Below are 18,934 nucleotides of genomic sequence, written 5' to 3'. Positions count from 1 at the left end.
GTCTTGCTTGCTAACAGCACATGCACAGTTGTTACAAGAAGTAATTGTTTTCTATAAAGAGGGAGAGGTGTGGTGCAGTGACCAGGGCAACTAACTCTGGGGCTCGCTGTTCGATCCCCAGTGTCAGAGGCAGATCAGCTCTGCATCATGTGACTCTGGGCAATAGCTCACTTAATATCCCCAAGTGCCCCCAACGCCTTGAGACCCTTACTGATGATTAGTTTATGCTTTACAAATACAGGGTTATTATAAAGGGCTTGGAGCCCACCCGTTGCTTACCATTCATTGGTACTATTTCTTCTCCTCTCATTTTTACCTCTCTGACCCCCATGCCTGTGGTGCCTCGTACCCTGACCACCTTCCTCGCTTCCACGTCCTTCCTGCGTCCTAGTATTTTTTAGCAGCTTTACTTTGAGCCATGCTTCACATCCACACTTGTGTACAATATTGCTAGAAGACTTAGGTGAGACCTGTTGGCTTTGCCAATGCTTGTTACCTGTAGTAGTTTAGAGTGCATTTTTTCATTATTTTTAGAGTTTCTTTCCTTAGTGAATTATAGTCCTCCTTTCTTTAGTTCAGCTGTTTCTTGGCACAGATTAGGTCTTGAGCACAGTCCAGCTATTAAGATGTGTGCTTAGTATACTGCAGGAAGACGTTTCTACAGTTCTTTGAGTAGCTGGGTCAATGTGCACTGAGCGTACATGTCTCAAATTAAGATTACGGTTTCATCCTCTTCTACCTGACTAGTTACATACCTGTATATTTTCTTAAAGGAAGAGATGATCTAATTTGTTGGCGTGAAGGTTTTCTGCTTAGATAAGGTAAAGTCGAGTAGGCATAGTAATGGTAAAATGTAAATTAAACAGTGTAATTCTCGCCCTTAGATATTCCGAACAAGCTACTGATTAATTCAAAACTCGTCAAGAAAAATGAGAGTTCCGCAATTGTTGCAATCCCTAGGAGCAGCGGTAAGCTTTTAAAATACGTTCTGTTTTTTATTTTACCTCCATCTGAATCATGTTTTGAAAAGTACACATTTGTAAAATCATTGTGAACAGTCTAGTTCTTGCTTTTTCAATTTGTTTTGTTCCTTAGGACTTGTTTTTTAAAGCCCAATTGAAAATGAACTTTATGAACCATGCTACCTTTACTCTCCGATTTCCACAAATTATTGACTTGTTTTCCTCTACTACCCTCATGTACCTCTTTATCTTTGATTAGTGGAGCCCCCCCAGTGAAGAAATTCCTTAACAATAGTGGGAAGGGTAATAGCTAGATATGGGTTGGTTAGAAAGTGGGGCGTCAACCTGTAACCGAACACCTGCATCACCTTATTTCAGCTACTTCAAGAATGAAAATATATATATATATACTCTATATTTATCCTACTGGCAGTCACCAGTAGGTAGTTATAATTAGGACCTAGTTTCCATACATAAAGCGTTTTTTGATTTGCCAATATCGTTGGCGCCGTTTGATGAATCCGAACAAACTTTTCAAAATTAATTCCCTTCTCTGGTCAGCTCCTGACTTGAATGTTTAGGGGTGATTCGTCAGGTGTGGGTGAGAAAAAAGGGGGGCCCCAAAACTCCTTTTCTCCATGTTAAATTCCATAGAAAACTTTAGACAAAGCTACAGCACGAACTGCTGAACGGAATTGCACCAAATTTGACTAAAAGGAATCTCTTGGTTCAGAAAGCGACCTTTTTTTAAAATGGTGTAAATCCGTTCAGTAGTTCCTTAGAAATTAAAAAACAATTCAAAAACAAAGAATATCTATCTGGTGACTGCGGTGGATCAACAAACCCTCCCGAGCACGAGCTTGATTCGTATTGGTCGCCAACACTTCAAACCAGAAAGTGTTGTCAGCCGCCTTGCGACTTGGTGAAACCGAGTCACAAGAAAAAAAGGTTAACGAGCATTGGCATAGCCACGGTCTCACTTTTGAGACCTTGTAAGTATTTAGTTATGCAGCACAATATCCTTGGTGCAACATCAACTGTTGCATTGCTAAACACTTATAAGGCCCCAAAGGCGAGACCTAGTGGCTATGCCAATGCTTGTTTTTTTAATTAAAAGGACAAGCAGTGCTATCCGGCTGCCACTTTGAGGTAGAGAGAGAGAGAGAGAGAGAGAGAGAGAGAGAGAGAGAGAGAGAGAGAGAGAGAGAGAGAGAGGTGTGTAGGGAGAGAGAGAGGTGTGTAGGGAGAGAGAGCGGTGTGTAGAGAGAGAGAGAGAGAGGTGTGTGTAGGGAGAGCGGTGTATGTAGGGAGAGAGAGGTGTGTGTAGGGAGAGAGAGGTGTGTGTAGGGAGAGGGGTGTGTGTGTAGAGAGAGAGGGAGAGGTGTGTGTGTGTAGAGAGAGAGGTGTGTGTGTGTGTAGAGAGGTGTGTGTGTAGAGAGGTGTGTGTGTAGAGTGAGAGGTGTGTGTGTAGAGTGAGAGGTGTGTGTGTAGAGTGAGAGGTGTGTGTGTGTGTAGAGAGAGGTGTGTGTGTAGAGAGAGGTGTGTGTGTAGAGAGAGAGAGGTATGTGTGTAGAGAGAGAGGTGTGTGTGTAGAGAGAGAGAGGTGTGTGTGTAGAGAGAGAGAGGTGTGTGTGTAGAGAGAGAGGTGTGTGTGTAGAGAGAGAGGTGTGTGTGTAGAGAGAGAGAGGTGTGTGTGTAGAGAGAGAGGTGTGTGTGTAGAGAGAGGTGTGTGTGTAGAGAGAGAGGTGTGTGTGTAGAGAGAGAGGTGTGTGTGTAGAGAGAGAGGTGTGTGTGTAGAGAGAGAGGTGTGTGTGTAGAGAGAGAGGTGTGTGTGTGTGTAGAGAGAGAGGTGTGTGTGTGTGTAGAGAGAGAGAGGTGTGTGTGTGTGTGTGTGTGTGTGTAGAGAGAGAGAGGTGTGTGTGTGTAGAGAGAGAGAGGTGTGTGTAGAGAGAGAGAGGTGTGTGTAGAGAGAGAGAGGTGTGTGTGTGTAGAGAGAGAGGTGTGTGTGTGTAGAGAGAGAGGTGTGTGTGTGTAGAGAGAGAGGTGTGTGTGTGTAGAGAGAGAGGTGTGTGTGTGTGTGTAGAGAGAGGTGAGTGTGTGTGTAGAGAGAGGTGTGTGTGTGTGTAGAGAGAGGTGTGTGTGTGTAGAGAGAGGTGTGTGTGTGTGTAGAGAGAGGTGTGTGTGTGTAGAGAGAGGGGTGTGTGTGTAGAGAGAGGGGTGTGTGTGTAGAGAGAGGGGTGTGTGTGTAGAGAGAGGGGTGTGTGTGTGTGTAGAGAGGGGTGTGTGTGTGTAGAGAGGGGTGTGTGTGTGTGTAGAGAGAGGGGTGTGTGTGTGTAGAGAGAGGGGTGTGTGTGTGTGTGTAGAGAGAGGGGGGGGTGTGTGTAGAGAGAGGGGGGTGTGTGTGTAGAGAGAGGGGGTGTGTGTGTAGAGAGAGGGGGGTGTGTGTGTAGAGAGAGGGGGGTGTGTGTGTAGAGAGAGGGGTGTGTGTGTGTAGAGAGAGGGTGTGTGTAGAGAGAGAGAGGGGTGTGTGTGTGTAGAGAGAGAGGTGTGTGTAGAGATGTGTGTGTAGAGAGAGAGAGAGAGAGGGGGGGGTGTAGAGAGTCTCTTCCATCCCTAGCCCCCCGCCCATCCTTTATGCTGCCCAGGGACAGCCACCTCCCCGGGGCATTCTGATATTGCGGTCCCTCCCAATCCCTGGGGCTTACATTTTGTAAAAAAAAGTGTGGAGGGCTCCTGCCCCGGGGACCACAACCGCCCTGGGGCAAATTTAAATTAAAGGTGGGGGTTTATTGCGGCCCCCGGGAGACCACCAGCTCTCCGGGGCTTTAATTATGATGGGAGGCTTCCATGATGGCTTCCATGAAGCGAAGCAATATTCCATGATGGCTTCCATGAAGTAAAGCAGTATTGCTTTTGGGCCAAGTAAGCTGCATTTTAGCAGCTCCCTTTGCCCAAAAGCAATGCTGACTCCTGCAGGAGGCAAGGAGCCGGCAGGGACTGGGGGGACATTTGGGCTCCCCCTTCGGTCCCCAACATGATGCCAGGCCCCCAGGGGGATGAGGTCCCCCGGGGCTAAAAGTGGCCAGAAGGCGCGTTTACCGAGTGGTGTCAAAAGGGCCGTGGCCTCGGACCACTCTAAGCAATCCAGCTTTGTGGGGCTTTCTAGAGATAGCAGGAGGCCTAGTTGGCCCCCAGGGACCATCAGGAGGCATGGGAACCTCATCCCTCAACCAAGACCGCACCAGGAGGCGCTTTTGCAGAGTGGTGAGCATTTGCAAGAGTTAGAGCTATTGACGCTGTAAATGTTAATGTTTTTTACTAATGTTTTTGGAGTGGAGTGGATGTAGGTTGTGTGTAGTGGAATTAAGTGGTATGTTGTGCAGTGAAATTATGTGGCTAGAAAGTATGTAGTATTTAGTGTGTAGGGATTATGTAGAGTGGGATTATGTGTACAGAGTAATTATGTGGTATGATAGTCTGTGTCGTGAAGTGGAAACCTCAGCTATAGTCTTCCTCGTTTGGAACTAGTCAGAGGTATGAGCAGGGCCAGTTGAATTATGCGATTGTTTGACTGTACCCACTTTCGCACAATTATAAATTTTACGCATTTTCCACATAATCCATCATCTACTGCATAATCTGCAGATTTGAACAAAAAAAAACCTTGTTTCTAGCTCAGATGGCTCTAAAATTCCAGCAAAAAGTATTACAGCGTGGTGGAAGGCCCTTTGCAAACCTAGAATGGCGCCCCTCTTGCCTCTTTCGGCACGCCTCTTGACACTTTCAGCACTCCTCTTGCCTCTTTTTGCACTGCTCTTGCTTCTGTCTGCTACTCTCTCGCACATATCTACACCTCTCTTGATTTTATACAGTTTTACTTCTGTCTGCACCCCTGTTCCCTTCTTCTGCACCTCTCTTGCCTGTTTCTGCAACTTTCTTTCCTCTTTCTCCAGTTCTCTTGCCTTTTTTATGCACCCCTCTTGTCTATTTCTGCACCTCTGTTGGTTCTTTCTGCACTGCTCTTGCTTCTTTCTGGACCTCTGTTGGTTCTTTCTGCAGTGCTCTTGCTGCTTTCTGGACCTCTCTTGCAAATTTCAGCACCCCTCTTGCAAATTTCGGCACCACTGTTGCCTCCTGCACCTCTGTTGCTTTTTTCTGTAACTCTCTTGCTTCTTTCTTAACTACTCTTGCCTCTTTCTGTACTCAAATGGGAAGTGAAAGCTGTCCAGTTTAAAGGTCAGCGTGCTCTTGTGACTGAGGTATATGTCTACTTGTACTTGTATTCTTACATGTGGTATGCGTCTGAAGATGGTAGGTTAAAAATCGGGTAACTGCTCCTATAGGTGGTCAGATCTTCCCAATTCTGCTGCACAGGCAGCCATGTCTTATGTATATATGTGCTTATAGAGGCCGTCAAATATAATATAATTAATATTGTGAGCAGAAAGCAATGCATACTCCTTTTTGTACACAAATTTACACAGTATGCTGTTTGAAACGCAGGTATTCAAGTATTTGTATGTTTATTTTCATTTAACATATCACTAGGTTAAAGCATGGATACCTTCACAAACTTGGTCAGACTTACAACAGTGACATGATTAGGATTGCTGTCTTACATTTGATAGGCCTAACATTCTGAGCAGTCGAATAGTAAACATTCAAGAAAAAAGTGAGGTTTAAGACCTCTTGGGAGAAGGATTTGTATGAGTCTGTGGTAAGGTACAGTTGAAGTAGTGCTCTTTCTGCACCTCTTTTGCTTCTTTCTGCTCTTGCGTCTTTTTGTACCTTTTTTTTCTTCTTTCTGGACTTCTGTTTCGGCATTTCTCTTCCTTCTTTCTGCGCCTTTCTTCCTCTTTCTGGACATGTCCTACCTTTGTAGGCCTAGTTAGAAATTGGCATTTAAAAAACCTTGGACATTCACTGAAAAAAACAGAGGTTTCAGGGACGTTCTAGTTAGGCTGACATTTCACTTGTACAAAACCAGAGATTCGGTCGTTATAGTTAGCTGAGCTAACTACAACTTGCGCCCCCGCAATGCACTGCTGATGTCACATATCACATCACTCATGGCATGGTCATTGACATCACTGATGACTTCATCCAGTGACTGTGTGTTTCTAAAAAGTTCAAGTATGCTATATATACATGCCAAGGTGTATTGAAGAATGAGTGGGTGTATGTGTGTTTCCAAATGGATGATTTAGTGGGTGTGTGACTGACTGTATAAGTGATTGATTAAACGTGTCTTAGTGAAAGCATGGGTAAATGACCCATCTGTATCAGTCTGTCAGTTGGTGTGTAAGTGGCTGCATGCTTTGGTGAGTAGCTACATGACGGTCTATATGGGTTAATGATTGGTTGTCTGAGTACCTGCATGGGTGCCTCAGTGTCTGTGTGGGTCAGGAGGGTGACACCCTGCATGAATGCACGAGTGGGTGATTCACTGGGTGTATAGGTTCATGAATGTGTCTGCGAGATGCTGTATGGGTGTATGGGTGGATGAGTGTATGTATGGCTGTTTTGGGAGTGAATGGATGTCTCAGTGGTACATGTGTGAGTAACTACATATGTGAAAGGCAGTATATGTGCATGTAGGAGTATATATGTGACTGTATGTTAGAGTGAGTGATATTGTGTGTGTGTGGCTGTATGGATGAGTGTGGGCTTGTGTCAATGATTGTATTAGAGTAAGTATGTGTTGGTATCTATGAATAAGTGAGGTGGTGTGTGAGTAAATGGGAGGGTGATTGATTCTTTGCGTGACTGACTAGGTGTGTGAGTAAGACTATGGGTGAGTGGTAGTGTGTGTCTGTATGGGTGTATGAGTAACTGCATGTATGAGTGACTGCATGGGTTAGTGAGTGCATGTGAGTGACTGCATGGGCTAGTGAGTGGATGTGTGTGTAGACCTATGAATCAGTGAGTGGGTATGTACTAACTGGTATGTCTATGGTTTAGAGAATGGTAGTCTGTATTTTAGAGTGGGCTTAATAAAAGCTAATATTAGTGTGTGAGGAGGTGCATCAGATATTAAGTGGATGATGTCATGAGTGATGTCACTGACCATGTCATGAGTGATGTATTATGTGACGTCATCAGCAGTGCATTGCAGGGGCGCGAGTTATAGTTAGCTCAGCTAACTATAATGGCCGGATTTCTCTGGTTTTGTACCAGTGAAAGGTCAGCCGAACTATAACGTCCCTGAAACCTGTGTTTTTTTCAACCTAGATATATATATATATTATGCAAATGTATGTTTCAGCTACATGTTAGAGAAACATACAGGTTGTTTGGCCTTGGGTGGTTGTTCTTATCTTTACGTTTTAATGAATCGGAAAAACACAGAATGATGCAGGCAAAATTAAGCATCGTTCCACAATGCCAGCCTATTTGCTGATATGTAATATTCTAGTTTTTTTTTCTTTTCTGCTTCACAAGATTAGTACAAAACCCCAGTACTCTGGCTCAACCTGGAATGTTCTTTTGGCGCAAAGGAATGTAGAGTGAGCTGTGTGGCATGAAAAATATACCAACTGAACGCTTTTGTACATCTTCTCTCAAGTTACATTTTCACCTCCCACTCTGATTTATTTAGCACTATTTAATTAAACCATTGGCAATTGAGCTTGTTCCTAGCAGCTTTGGCTCCTAAGGACCAACCAGCCCTCAGTAGCTCTGGTGCAAACTTTTAGTGCTGCTGCATGCTTGTCGCTAGCGGTATTGTTGCTGGCCGAATTCATTACTTCAGCCAGCAGCATGGAAATCTTCCTAGCTTCCTTTGTTGGCTTTGCTGTAGGAAACAAACAAGCCGTGTGTGCTGCAACTTAGCCTTACCAGAACCAGCGCGTACGTCAATTTGGTTCTGACCCTTGATGCAGGTACTGGTGAGCATTGAGAGTTGCATCCTACCAAAGCACTTTACTTGGAGGCTTTCTCAATTAAGACATTTATTTATTCAAAGTTTTATATAGCGCGAACAAGATCTTTGCAGATATCAGAGCGCTTTACAGAAACAGAAGGTAGGGGGAACAAGGGGGTGATTCAACAAATTCTAGAAAACAATATAATAGTTGGTGAGTTGCAAAGTATGAAAGCAATCAAGTAAGAGTATAACACAGTAAACCATCAGGAAACCAATAATACATAAGCCGTGCAATGTCTTTGATCCAGTGACAATAGAGTTCAGGTGAATTTAGCCATAAGGATGGCTTTTACCTCTTTCTTAAAAAATGCAGTGGAGGAGATAAGCCTGGTTTCAGGCGGGAGTGCATTCCAAATCCTGGGTGCCATTCCTGAGAAGGAGCGTTTGTTTTTTATTTGCTTCTGGAATCTTCGAGGTTTCAGGAGGAGGTTTTTTGTGCTTCTGTTGGATCTCGAGCCTCCTGATATAGTCAGCTTTTGAGTGAGGTAGTTGGGTGACTTGTGGTGTATGGCCAAGTGTGTCATACAGGCAATTTTCAGCTGCACTCTGGCTTCAAAAGGCAGCCAGTTCAGGGTTTTTAAGTCAGGGGATATATGCAAGTGTTTTCTTGAGCCATTGATGAGTCTCGCGGCAGCGTTCAGGGAGGCTCTTAGGGGTGCCGTTGTTGATAGGGGGAGCCCGCTGAGAGCCGCAATTCCGTAGTCTATGCGAGGGATGACTAGGGCTTGTACAGCAGTTTGGAAGTCCTTGGGAGGGAGGAAGGGTTTGAGTTTCCTCAGTGTTGATCTGGAAATTAGCTCCTTTAGTTGCTTTGCTAATGTGTTGCTGCATGTTAAGATTGGAGTCAAGTGTGATGCCTAGGGATTTCGCGGAGTCCACGATGGTGGGCTGGACATTGAGTGCAGTTAGATGATTGAGCCAGGTTTGGGTGATGGCCTTTTTCGCAGGAGGTGAGATCAGAAGGAACTCAGTTTTCAGCGCATTTAGTTTGAGGTGATTATCGGCCAGCCATGATTGGGTGTTTCTTAGTGTGGAGTTCAGAAGTTTGATGTCTTCTGGGGATTGTAACTTGAGGTAAAGTTGAGTGTCATCGGCGTACATATGGAAGTGTACCTTCGATGCCTGAAGCAGGGTGGTGAGTGGTTCCATGACGAGGTTGAACAGTGTGGGGGATAGGGAAGATCCTTGTGGGACGCCTAGTGTTACGGGCATAGATGAGGACAGCACGTTGTTGATCTTGAACTTCTGAGACCGGTTATGTAGGAAGGAAGTGAACCATTGAGGACAGTCCCGGATAAACCCATTCTGGTATTTAACAACTCCAGTAGATTCTCATGTTTGACCGTATCAAATGCTGAGGAGAGATCAAGAAGGATGAGGAGGCAGGAATCATTGCGATCGAGGATTTGGAGGGCGTCATCAATTATGTGTGTCATAGCCGTTTCCGTGCTGTGTTTTGCTCGGAATCCTGATTGATGAGGGTTGAGGAGGTCAAACTGATCTATGTGCCTTGTCAATTGGAGCTGTACGCATTTTTCTAGCAGTTTGGCCAAGGTGGGGATATTGGTAATAGGGCGGTAATTGTTTAGGTCGGCCGGGTCAGCTGTAGGTTTCTTGAGTATAGGCGTGACTTGCCCTACCTTGAGGGAGTCTGGGATGAGTCCTTGTTGAAGGGAACCATTAATGATTTTAGTCCTGAGTGGGAGGAGCAGGGGGGTGAAGTCTTTTACAGCATTAGCTGGTAGGGGGTCAGTCAGGTGATTAGAGGGCTTCAAGGTGCCGAGCAGTTTGTGAATTGTTTCTTCATAGTAGGTATCGAAGGACGTCCAAGACGCGTTGTTTTTAGGTTGAGTGTTAGTTATGCTGATGGGGCTGGAGTATCGGCTTACATCATTGAGGAGATCACTTCTTATAGTGTCGGTCTTTAGCTTAAAGAAAGCAGAAAAATCTTCACAGCTTGGAATATCACTTGTTGTGCTGACTGATTGTAGGGGTTGCATCTTGGTTTGGGTTTTGACTAGCTCGAACAGTTTTCTTGGTCGTTTTTTTTGCTTGGTCCAGCTGTTGGCTAAAGAAGTCTGATTTCGAGCGCTTGATTTTCCTGAAGTAGGCATTTCTCTTATTCTTAAGCGTTTTAAGGTGCAGTGCTGAGGGGTCAGATCTCCAAGTGCGCTCTGCCATTCGCATAGCACGCCTGTCTTCATTGAGTCTACCATCATACCATGGGTTCGAGTTCTTGGTGGAGACTCTCTTCAGTTGCAGGGGGGCGGCTTCATTGATTATTGAAGTCATAGAGTCGAGGTAGAGGTCGGTCAGAGAATGAACATCAGAGACGCCCGTAGGGGGCAGGAGGAGACTGCGGGTGTGGGAAGGCAAGGAGTTTGGGTTAAGATTCTTCATGTCCCTTTTCCAGATCTTGGTTTTGGTGGGTTGAGCCGGGTTAGGTTTGATCTTTTCGTTGATGAAGAACATGATAATGTGGTGGTCAGACCAGTCACAGGGTTGGATTGCCTCCAGATGGGTAGAGTCCTCTTTGGCGATGATAAGGTCGAGGATAGAGCCTTTTTTCGTGTGTCGGACTGTTGCAGATTTGGGTGAGGTCAAGCGCATTAAGGAGAGTTTTGAGACTATTCACCACAGCGTCTTTCTGGTCGTTCCAGTGGTGGTTGAAGTCACCCAGGTAGATTTGAGTGATCTGTCGCCCGGCGTTGGATGTTATCGTGTCCATGAGTTGTTGGGAGAAGGTGAGGTTGTCCCCGGGTGGGTGGTAGATGACATGCAGGGAACATACAGGTTTGCCCTCGCTGGAAATATCTAGGCAGATGAGTTCACAGGAGGTGAGGGAGGGGGAGGTGGCTTTAATAACAGCGAGGTTGCTCTTAAAGATGCATGCGATGCCCCCGCCTGTCTTTTCCAGTTCTGTCGAGTCTAATGATGTGATAGTTGGGGGGGACTAGTATGTCCATTATAGGTGTAGAGGCTTCAGTTAGCCACATTTCAGTCAGGGTGGCTAGGTCAAGGTCCATTGATAGGATGAGATCCGCGATGCCGGAGGAGTGTCTCTGGGCCAATCTGCAGTTGAGAAGGAGACATTGGAGTCTGGGAGTGAGAAGGGTGGTCAAGTGTTCTAGAGAGAGGGGGACTTTTCTGAGATTGTTGGGGACAGAGCTTCTGTTGCTCAGTGTGGGGGGCCTAAGGGGATTTGTGAGAATCGTGGGTATGGGAAGGTGTGTGGTGGTTGTGTTTTGTGTGACCTGGGCCATATGAGCGGAGGAGAGTGTATAAGTCACGGTCAGAGAGGGGGTTGAGGGTGCGACAGGTGGTATTGCGAGCGGGGATAGAGTGCCAACGCGGGGAGTAATGAATGTAAGAGTCTGTGGGGAGGGTCGGGGACTTGTTGAGGGCGGGAGTGGTGGGTAGGGGGTGTGTGAAGAGAAGTTCTTTGGTGTGGAGATCTTCTTTGACTTGTAGGAGGGTGGATATAATCATGTCCAGGGTTGGATTGGGGATGGTATTGGGAATGAGAGCCGTGGGCGAGAGGTTGAGTGGGGCGCTGGAGTGGTAACTGGAGCGGAGGGGGAGGGGGAGGGAAGTGCTAGTGGCGGTGCAGGGCTCTGCGGCAGTAGTAGGTGGGGTGGCTTTCGATGGGTGAGAGAGTTTGTGGGTAAGGGGTGTGGGTGAGGTAGGGGGGAGGCTGGTAGCATAGGTGTTGGCGCTGGTGGGAGGCGGCGCAGGTGAGTTGAGGAATGAGTGTAGGCTGGAGATGGTGGGGATGCAAGTAAGATAGTGGGGGCTGAGAATGGGGGGGGAGAGAGGATGAGGGGTTAGGGTAAGGGAGGTGGTGTGTTCCGAGAGTCTAGCTGGGAGAGTGGGGTAGTGGGGAGTGAGAGTGGGGGGGGAGATAGGGTGAGAGATGGTCCTGTAGCGGGTTGTGGAAGATATGTTCAGGGCGGTGGTGGGTTCTGCGAGGCTCGTATGAGGTGTGAGGTGGGGGTAAGGAGGATGGGGGTATGGGGGGTGTATGAAGGGGAGTGATCCTCGCCAGTGCATGAGGGGTGTGGAGAAGTGGGATCGAGTGGGTGACTGATTACAGCGCATGGGGGAGGGGAGAGGTGTGTGTCGTTCAGATGCAGTGATAGGTTAGGCATGTTAGATTGACGATTGGAAGTTGAGGGTGTTGTGTCGTCCGCGGAGTTAGGATTGGAGGTCTGTCGGTTGGAAACATTAGCTCTGCCATCCAATAATGATGCAATTTGTGAATTGATGATCGCTCCAGAAGCCAGCGCTTGCCATCGACCCACAAACCGGTTCACATGGACGTGAATATGCCACCGTCCAAGCCTACAATGTGAAAATTTGAAGAACAAATTGCAGTCACTCGATCGTTCTTTGGTTCTCAGGCTACCCCCTGTTTAGGTCGAGCGTAGCGATAGCGTAGCGATGGACCTATTGTTGGCGTGTTCCGGGGAATGTGAGACAGCGATCGCCCACGCGCCTCGCTGTCTCAGATTTCTCCTCGGGGCGCGCACGGCGCCGTGCCGATCTCCTGCCTCGGAAGCTCCAACACGCATGCGCATACCCAGACACACACACGAGCACCCATACATACAGTGAACCCACCCCCGCCGTTGCATACACACACACACACGAGCGCACACATACAGACACACACCACACCACACCTCCCCAGCCCCCCCCCCGCCCCCACGAGAGCACACACACAGAGCAGCAGCCGCCGCCACCCCTCCCCCCCCCTAAACTCCACTCACCGCATAGCCGGACTCTGCAGCCTCCGCGGGGCTCTCCCCCGGGCATGGGAGCCCCGCGTCACCAGCACTGCTTTTCTGTCCAGGCACTCCGTGGGCGCGGGCTTCCGAAGACGGAAGTCCCGCCCCACGGCAGGTTTCGTTTTTGATCACGGTTTCGTTATTGCTAAAGGGGACGGGCATTTAAGTATTAACGAGCAGCTGACCTTTCCCAGAGACGCTTGTGTTTTACGTCTCATTGATAACTTCAGACTAACGCTTTTTTTTAATTGTTGTTATCCATGCTGCCCACTCTAAGATGGCTGCTACGGTAGAGTCCCTTTTCTATGTTCCTACCGTCTCCAAACTTGCGTGTTAATGAGGCGTGCGTGATACTTTAACCAGCGCCTTCGAGCAAAGCAGCATCTCCCGGTATGAGCCTCGCTAACAAGGTTTTTGGTAAGTACTGACACTGCAGTGTTGTGTGCTTGTTTCAGTATGCTTTAGCCCCTAAGCCTCTAAGATGGGGCTGAGAATACTCTGGCACCGCCGGGACTGAACTTTCTTATTGCTTGCGGTGTTTTATCTCAAGGTTTCATAGCTGGTCGAGATGCAGAGAGCGTGTGTTTTGTATTACCCCCCCCCCCCCCCCCCCCCCCCCCCCCACGGTCCAGACAAGATCGTTCTGGCTGCGCTGACCTACACTGTTGTCTGTCTGACAGATCACATCCAAGCTCCATGGCGCGCTGTTTGCGCTCCCGCGCAATCTGTCAGCGGAACTTCACCCCCCTCCCTCCCACCTGCGTATTTATTATTGTAGGACATGTGCACCTCAGTCGGTCCCTGGGACTTTGTAGTCCTTGTCGCCGGTACTAGGACACTCTGAATGTCGGTTTAAGTCCCTGTTGCGAGATTTCAACGGGTTCTCTGTCGATGTGCCTACATTGTGACATTTGTTTTCCCCATGCTGTGGGACGCAATATGGTTTCAAGTGTTTAGATTCTGATTCTCAGTCCCATCACTCGATTCTAAATCCGTACCCACAGTCTCTGACTTTCTTCATTTGTGAAGAAGGCGATGTAGTTGTATACTTCTGAAGCAGTCTCTTTGTGACTGTGCTTAGGTTCAGAGAGGGTCTCACTCAGTAGGTTCAGCAATATACCCTGTCAATCACGTCAGATACTGAAGCTACTTATCACAGTGTCTAGAATCTGAATGTATTTTTGTTTGGCTTTCTAAAGTCAAAGGACCACTCTTAGGCCTTTTACCCTTCAGTGCTACTTTATCAAATTACCTTTTTTAATTCATCCCTTTAATTAATTCACTATTTTTAATATTATTGGATTCCATTTTTGGTCAGTTCTGTGCGTTTGTTTTGCTGCAAGCACTTATTCCGATCCATTCTCCAATTTATCTACCACACCAAAAAAGTTTTTTGCCAACATTTTCTGTCACTTGCTTTGCTAACAGAATACAGATGGGGTCTAAACTGTTCAACCCTTTCGATGCTCATGACGAGCTCAGCTCGTCATGATGCACAGTTGAGCTGTGCTGATGACGAGCTGAGCTCGTCATGAATCATGCACTCAATCATTTTCCAGCACAGGGGGGGAAAACGCCTAGCAGCCAAGGTGTTAAACCGTGAAAGTGGTTTGTCACTGTCTAGATTCGGGAGCCCTCTCCCTTGATGGCACTGTGTCTAGATTCTTAACCCTTTCGCTGCTGATGACGAGCTCAGCTCGTCATCACCCACGGGTGTCGTGTGCTGATGACGAGCTGAGCTCGTCATAAGTGAAGCAAAAGAGCAATTTCCAGCATACGGGAAAAATCATGGCAGCAGCCATGTGGTTAAGGAGCTCCCCATCCCTTACTCTGGATTCCGGTGTAGACTCCATCCACCACACTGTAGATTCTGATGAAAATTGTCTCTGTGTTAAGATGTAAAGCCAGCAGTCTCACCATGTACTTCGGACCCTCACCCTCACACCTCCTCACACTCACACACCCTCACAACCTCTCACCTTCACACACCCTCACACACCCTCACTCACTCTCCCACCCCTTCACTCACCCTCCCACCCCCTCACTCACCCTCCCACCCCCTCACTCACCCTCCCACCCCCTCACTCACCCTCCCACCCCCTCACTCACCCTCCCACCCCCTCACTCACCCCCTCACTCACCCCCTCACTCACCCCCTCACTCACCCCCTCACTCACCCTCACCCCCTCACTCACCCTCACCCCCTCACTCACCCTCACACCCCCACACACCCTCACTCCCGCTCACCCTCACACCCTCACCCACCGTCACCCACCCTCACCCCCTCTCACCCTCACAGCCCTCTCACCCTCACTCACCCTCACCCCCTTACACCCCCACACACCCTCACCCCCTTACACCCCCACACACCCTCACCCTCACACCTTCTCACCCTCATCCTCACACACCTCCTCGCCCCCCTCACTCACCCTCACACCCCCTCACACCCTCATCCTCATACCCTCACCTCACTCGCCCTCAACACCCTCACTCACCCTCACCCCCTCACACCCCGACACACCCTCACCCCCTCACACCCCGACACACCCTCACCCACCCTCACCCTCACACACCTCCTCACACCCCCTCACTCTCACTCACCCTCACACCCCCTCATCCTCACCCTCACACCCCCTCACCCTCACACCCCCTCACCCTCACTCTCACACACCCTCACACCCGCACCCTCACTCACCCCCCTCACTCTCACACACCCTCACCCTCTTCCCCTCACCCCCTCATCCTCACACTCCCTCACCCCCTCACCCTCACAGACCCTCACTCACACACCCTCACTCACAGACCCTCACCCTCACACACCCTCACCCACCCTCACCCTTACACCCCCTCACCCCCCCCTCACACACTAACACACACCCTCACGAGCATAGCATAGCATAGCATAACAAAACACAGCATAGCATAACAAAAGAAAGCATAGGCTAGCAAAACAAAACAGCAAAACAAAACATAGCATAGCAAAACACAACAAAGCATAGCATAACAAAACACAACAAAACAAAGCATAGCATAACAAAACAAAGCATAGCATAACATAACAAAGCATAGTAAAACAAAATATAGCATAGTATAACAAAACAAAACATAGCATAGCATAACAAAACACAACAAAACATAGCAGAACAAAACATAGCATAGCATAACAAAACAGCAAAAGACAACAAAGCATAGCATAACAAAACACAACAAAATGTAGCATACATAACAAAACATAGCATTGCAAAGCAGCAAACCATAGCATTGCATAACAAAACACAACAAAACATAGCATAACAAAACACAACATAGCATACCATAACACAAAAAGCTTAGCAAAGCATAACAAAACATAGCATAGCAAAACAACAAAGCATAGCATAGCATAACAAAACTAAGCATAGCATGGCGAAACTAAGCATAGCATAGCAAAACTAAGCATAGCATAACATAGCATAGCATAACAAAACATAGCATTACCCTCTTAAGCGCTGCTGACGGCCAACGGTCGTCACGAGCGCTACCTCCCCAGTGCTGCGCACGACCATTGGACGTCCATTCAGCACTAGTTCCAATGGACAGCGCAGCACTGGGGAGGGATATTTGCGCCGCAGCGAAGGTGTTAGATAACAAAACATAGCATAACACAACAACACCTAGCAGAACAAAACATAGCAAAACACAACAAAACATAGCAAAGCTTAACAAAAAACAACAAAACATATAATAGCATAGCAAAACATAGCATACCAAACACAACAAAACATAGCATAGCAAAATAAAGCATAGCATAACAAAACATAGCATAACAAAACATAGCATAGCATAACCATTCAAAGCATGGGATAGCAAAACACAACATAGCCTAGCATAACAATTCAAAGCATGGGATAGCAAAACACAACATAGCATAGCATAGCATAACAAAACATAGCATAGCATAACAATTCAAAGCATAGGATAGCAAAACATAGCATAGCATAACAAAACAAAACATAGGATAGCAAAACAAAACATAGCATAGCATACAGCATGACTCCGCACCACCACAGCATCACTCAGGGGCACCACAACATCACTATGCGCTACCACAGCATCACTGAATGCCACAGCATCACTCGTTCACCATCACAACATCACTCAGTGCCACCACAGCATTAATCTGTGCAACCATTTAACAACACCTGGTTCAAATATGTTTTCTCAATGTTTCAAGCTTTATTACAAATGTAACAAAAAGATGTTAATATTTCACTTCTGTTCTTGGATTTTCGTCACAATTAAATACACTGAACATAATCTTCACAAAAGTTATTTACAAAATTTTAAGCTATTGCCCATATGAATTACAATAACTTTTATTTAAGTATTAATTATTGGAAAAAAAATTGAAAGCCATTGTCATTTGTAATATCAATACATGTAAGCCATGTAAATACAACACATATTGCATTACAAATGCTATAGGTGTCACATTTGCGAGAGTTATAACTATTGGCATTGTAAATGAGACCGCAATTAATTTTGTTATTTTCAAAAACAAAACATAAATACAAAATGTGTAATTTACAATACCAATAGCTCAAACTTTCCTAATGCGAGACCTATTGCATTCCAAATGCTTGTTTTTGAGTAGTGGTTATAATGTTACCCATCAAGGACCAATTTGTCACTTTTGCAGCTCCAGAATTTCAGGGTTTGTCTACAAGTTCCTTCAATCAAGTATTTTAGTTAGTTTTGTGTATAGAGCATAATTCTGAAAACCATGCTAAGGTGCATTGCTGTGTAATGTTTTCCATAATGTTCTCAGTTTTGTTGTTGTTTTTTTTGTGTGCAGTTTTGCATCTGCCTAGAAGTTGTTTTTTTGTGTGTGGGTTTTAACCTGAAGTTGTACTGGCACAAAAGTGTTGAAAAAGTGGATTCTTTTTCAGTATTGAGCAGGGTGCAAGACTTTCTACCGAAGATGGCACAAGCAAACGAGAAGCTCCAAAACGAAATGGCAACAGCACCCGTGAACCATTTTGATATAGAAAACCTAGATGATGCTTCTGCAGACATTATTGAGATGGTAAGTCTTACTACATCATTTATTTTTGATGTACAATTGTGGGTTCTCCAGTTTTTCTCCAGCAGAGGGCTAGCTTGTCCTTTTTCCTTGTCCATCGCCATTTAATTCCTTGTTGTATAGTTATGCTGTGCCAATCTAGCACCAGCTGACACTAGGACTGAGCAATCTGTGTTGTTCATTGAAAAATTGAGAAATGTACACTCCCCATAATGCATTCTCTATCCATCTGCAAATACTAAATAGACTTGGGCCTAAAGCATACTCGCTTCTCACTTTGACAAGATGCTCAGGAAGGAAATTATTGTAGGCATACCACTGATGGTGACCTAGTGTTGTCCATACTGGTGCTATTCTTCAGTCAGATAAACAGAAATATCTGCATCAAGATGCTCAAGTAAGTAACATTTCTCCTCAAATGCAGTTGCTTCCATAGCATTTATTGGCTTGGTGAGACAAACAGCCTTATCGAATCCACAAAGACCCAACAGTTCCATTCTTTGTTTCCTTCAAAATCCTGCTTCGCAATGGAAAATGAATGTAATTTCATTTTTTTTTTTTTTTTTTTTTTTTTTAAGTATGTCTTTTATTAAATGCAAAGGAGAAAAGAAGAATACAAGCATATGCCATACAGGGTCTCAATGTATGAAGATTCAATATTCAAGGTAATGCATACATAGATCATGGAGTAGTCTGCAGAGTATATCACAACATTTCGCCGAGAACGTCAGCGTTCAAACAGTGCGTGATCATGCTGTCTTAGTGGTTGTACCCTGTCAATCAAGCTACTTCGATGTAAACGTAACGGAGTGGGGGTGTCAAACTTGGGATTGTGGGGCGTGCGGTGCAGCAGCTGGTGGGGCCTACGGTAGGGGGGGGCGAGGAGAGAGGGGGGGGAGGACCCAGTAGCAATGTTTCAGCAGGCTCGTGTCCGATCTTGCACGTGCGGGAAGTACGCTGGCGATGCAGGAGGGTGTCGGCAATCCTGGCGTGTCAGCTGAGCCGGGGGGGGGGGAGTAGAGGGGGGGGTGCCTAGGGGTCAGGTGTATGAGCGTTGTGTCTGTCGTCTGCGGCACCTGGGGTGTGTTGGTCATCGCTATGTTCCCCATCCGGGGGTGTCTGTCTCTCAGGAGTATCTGGTGCCTGGGGTCCATTGTGGAAAGAGCGGATCATATCGTCCCAAGGCGCCGCTATGGGG

At 46.6% G+C, this 18,934-nt stretch overlaps 1 protein-coding gene across 2 annotated transcripts in view; it reads left to right on the top strand.

The window, feature by feature from the left end:
* LOC147662680 (NOP protein chaperone 1-like) overlaps positions 1-18,934 on the top strand; it is a 105,181-nt gene that overhangs the window by 49,600 nt on the left and 36,647 nt on the right. The window contains exons 2-3 of one of the 2 annotated variants that reach the window (XM_086950983.1): positions 885-968; positions 17,603-17,739. In XM_086950983.1, coding sequence (XP_086807109.1) covers positions 885-968; positions 17,603-17,739 — 221 coding nt within the window. The remainder of the gene's footprint in view (positions 1-884; positions 969-17,602; positions 17,740-18,934) is intronic. The other variant, XM_086950984.1, reaches the window with a different exon arrangement.

Source organism: Lissotriton vulgaris, unplaced genomic scaffold (assembly GCF_964263255.1).
Source record: "Lissotriton vulgaris unplaced genomic scaffold, aLisVul1.2 SCAFFOLD_2567, whole genome shotgun sequence".
NCBI lineage: Eukaryota > Metazoa > Chordata > Amphibia > Caudata > Salamandridae > Lissotriton > Lissotriton vulgaris.
This window is presented reverse-complemented; position numbering and strand designations above follow the sequence as displayed.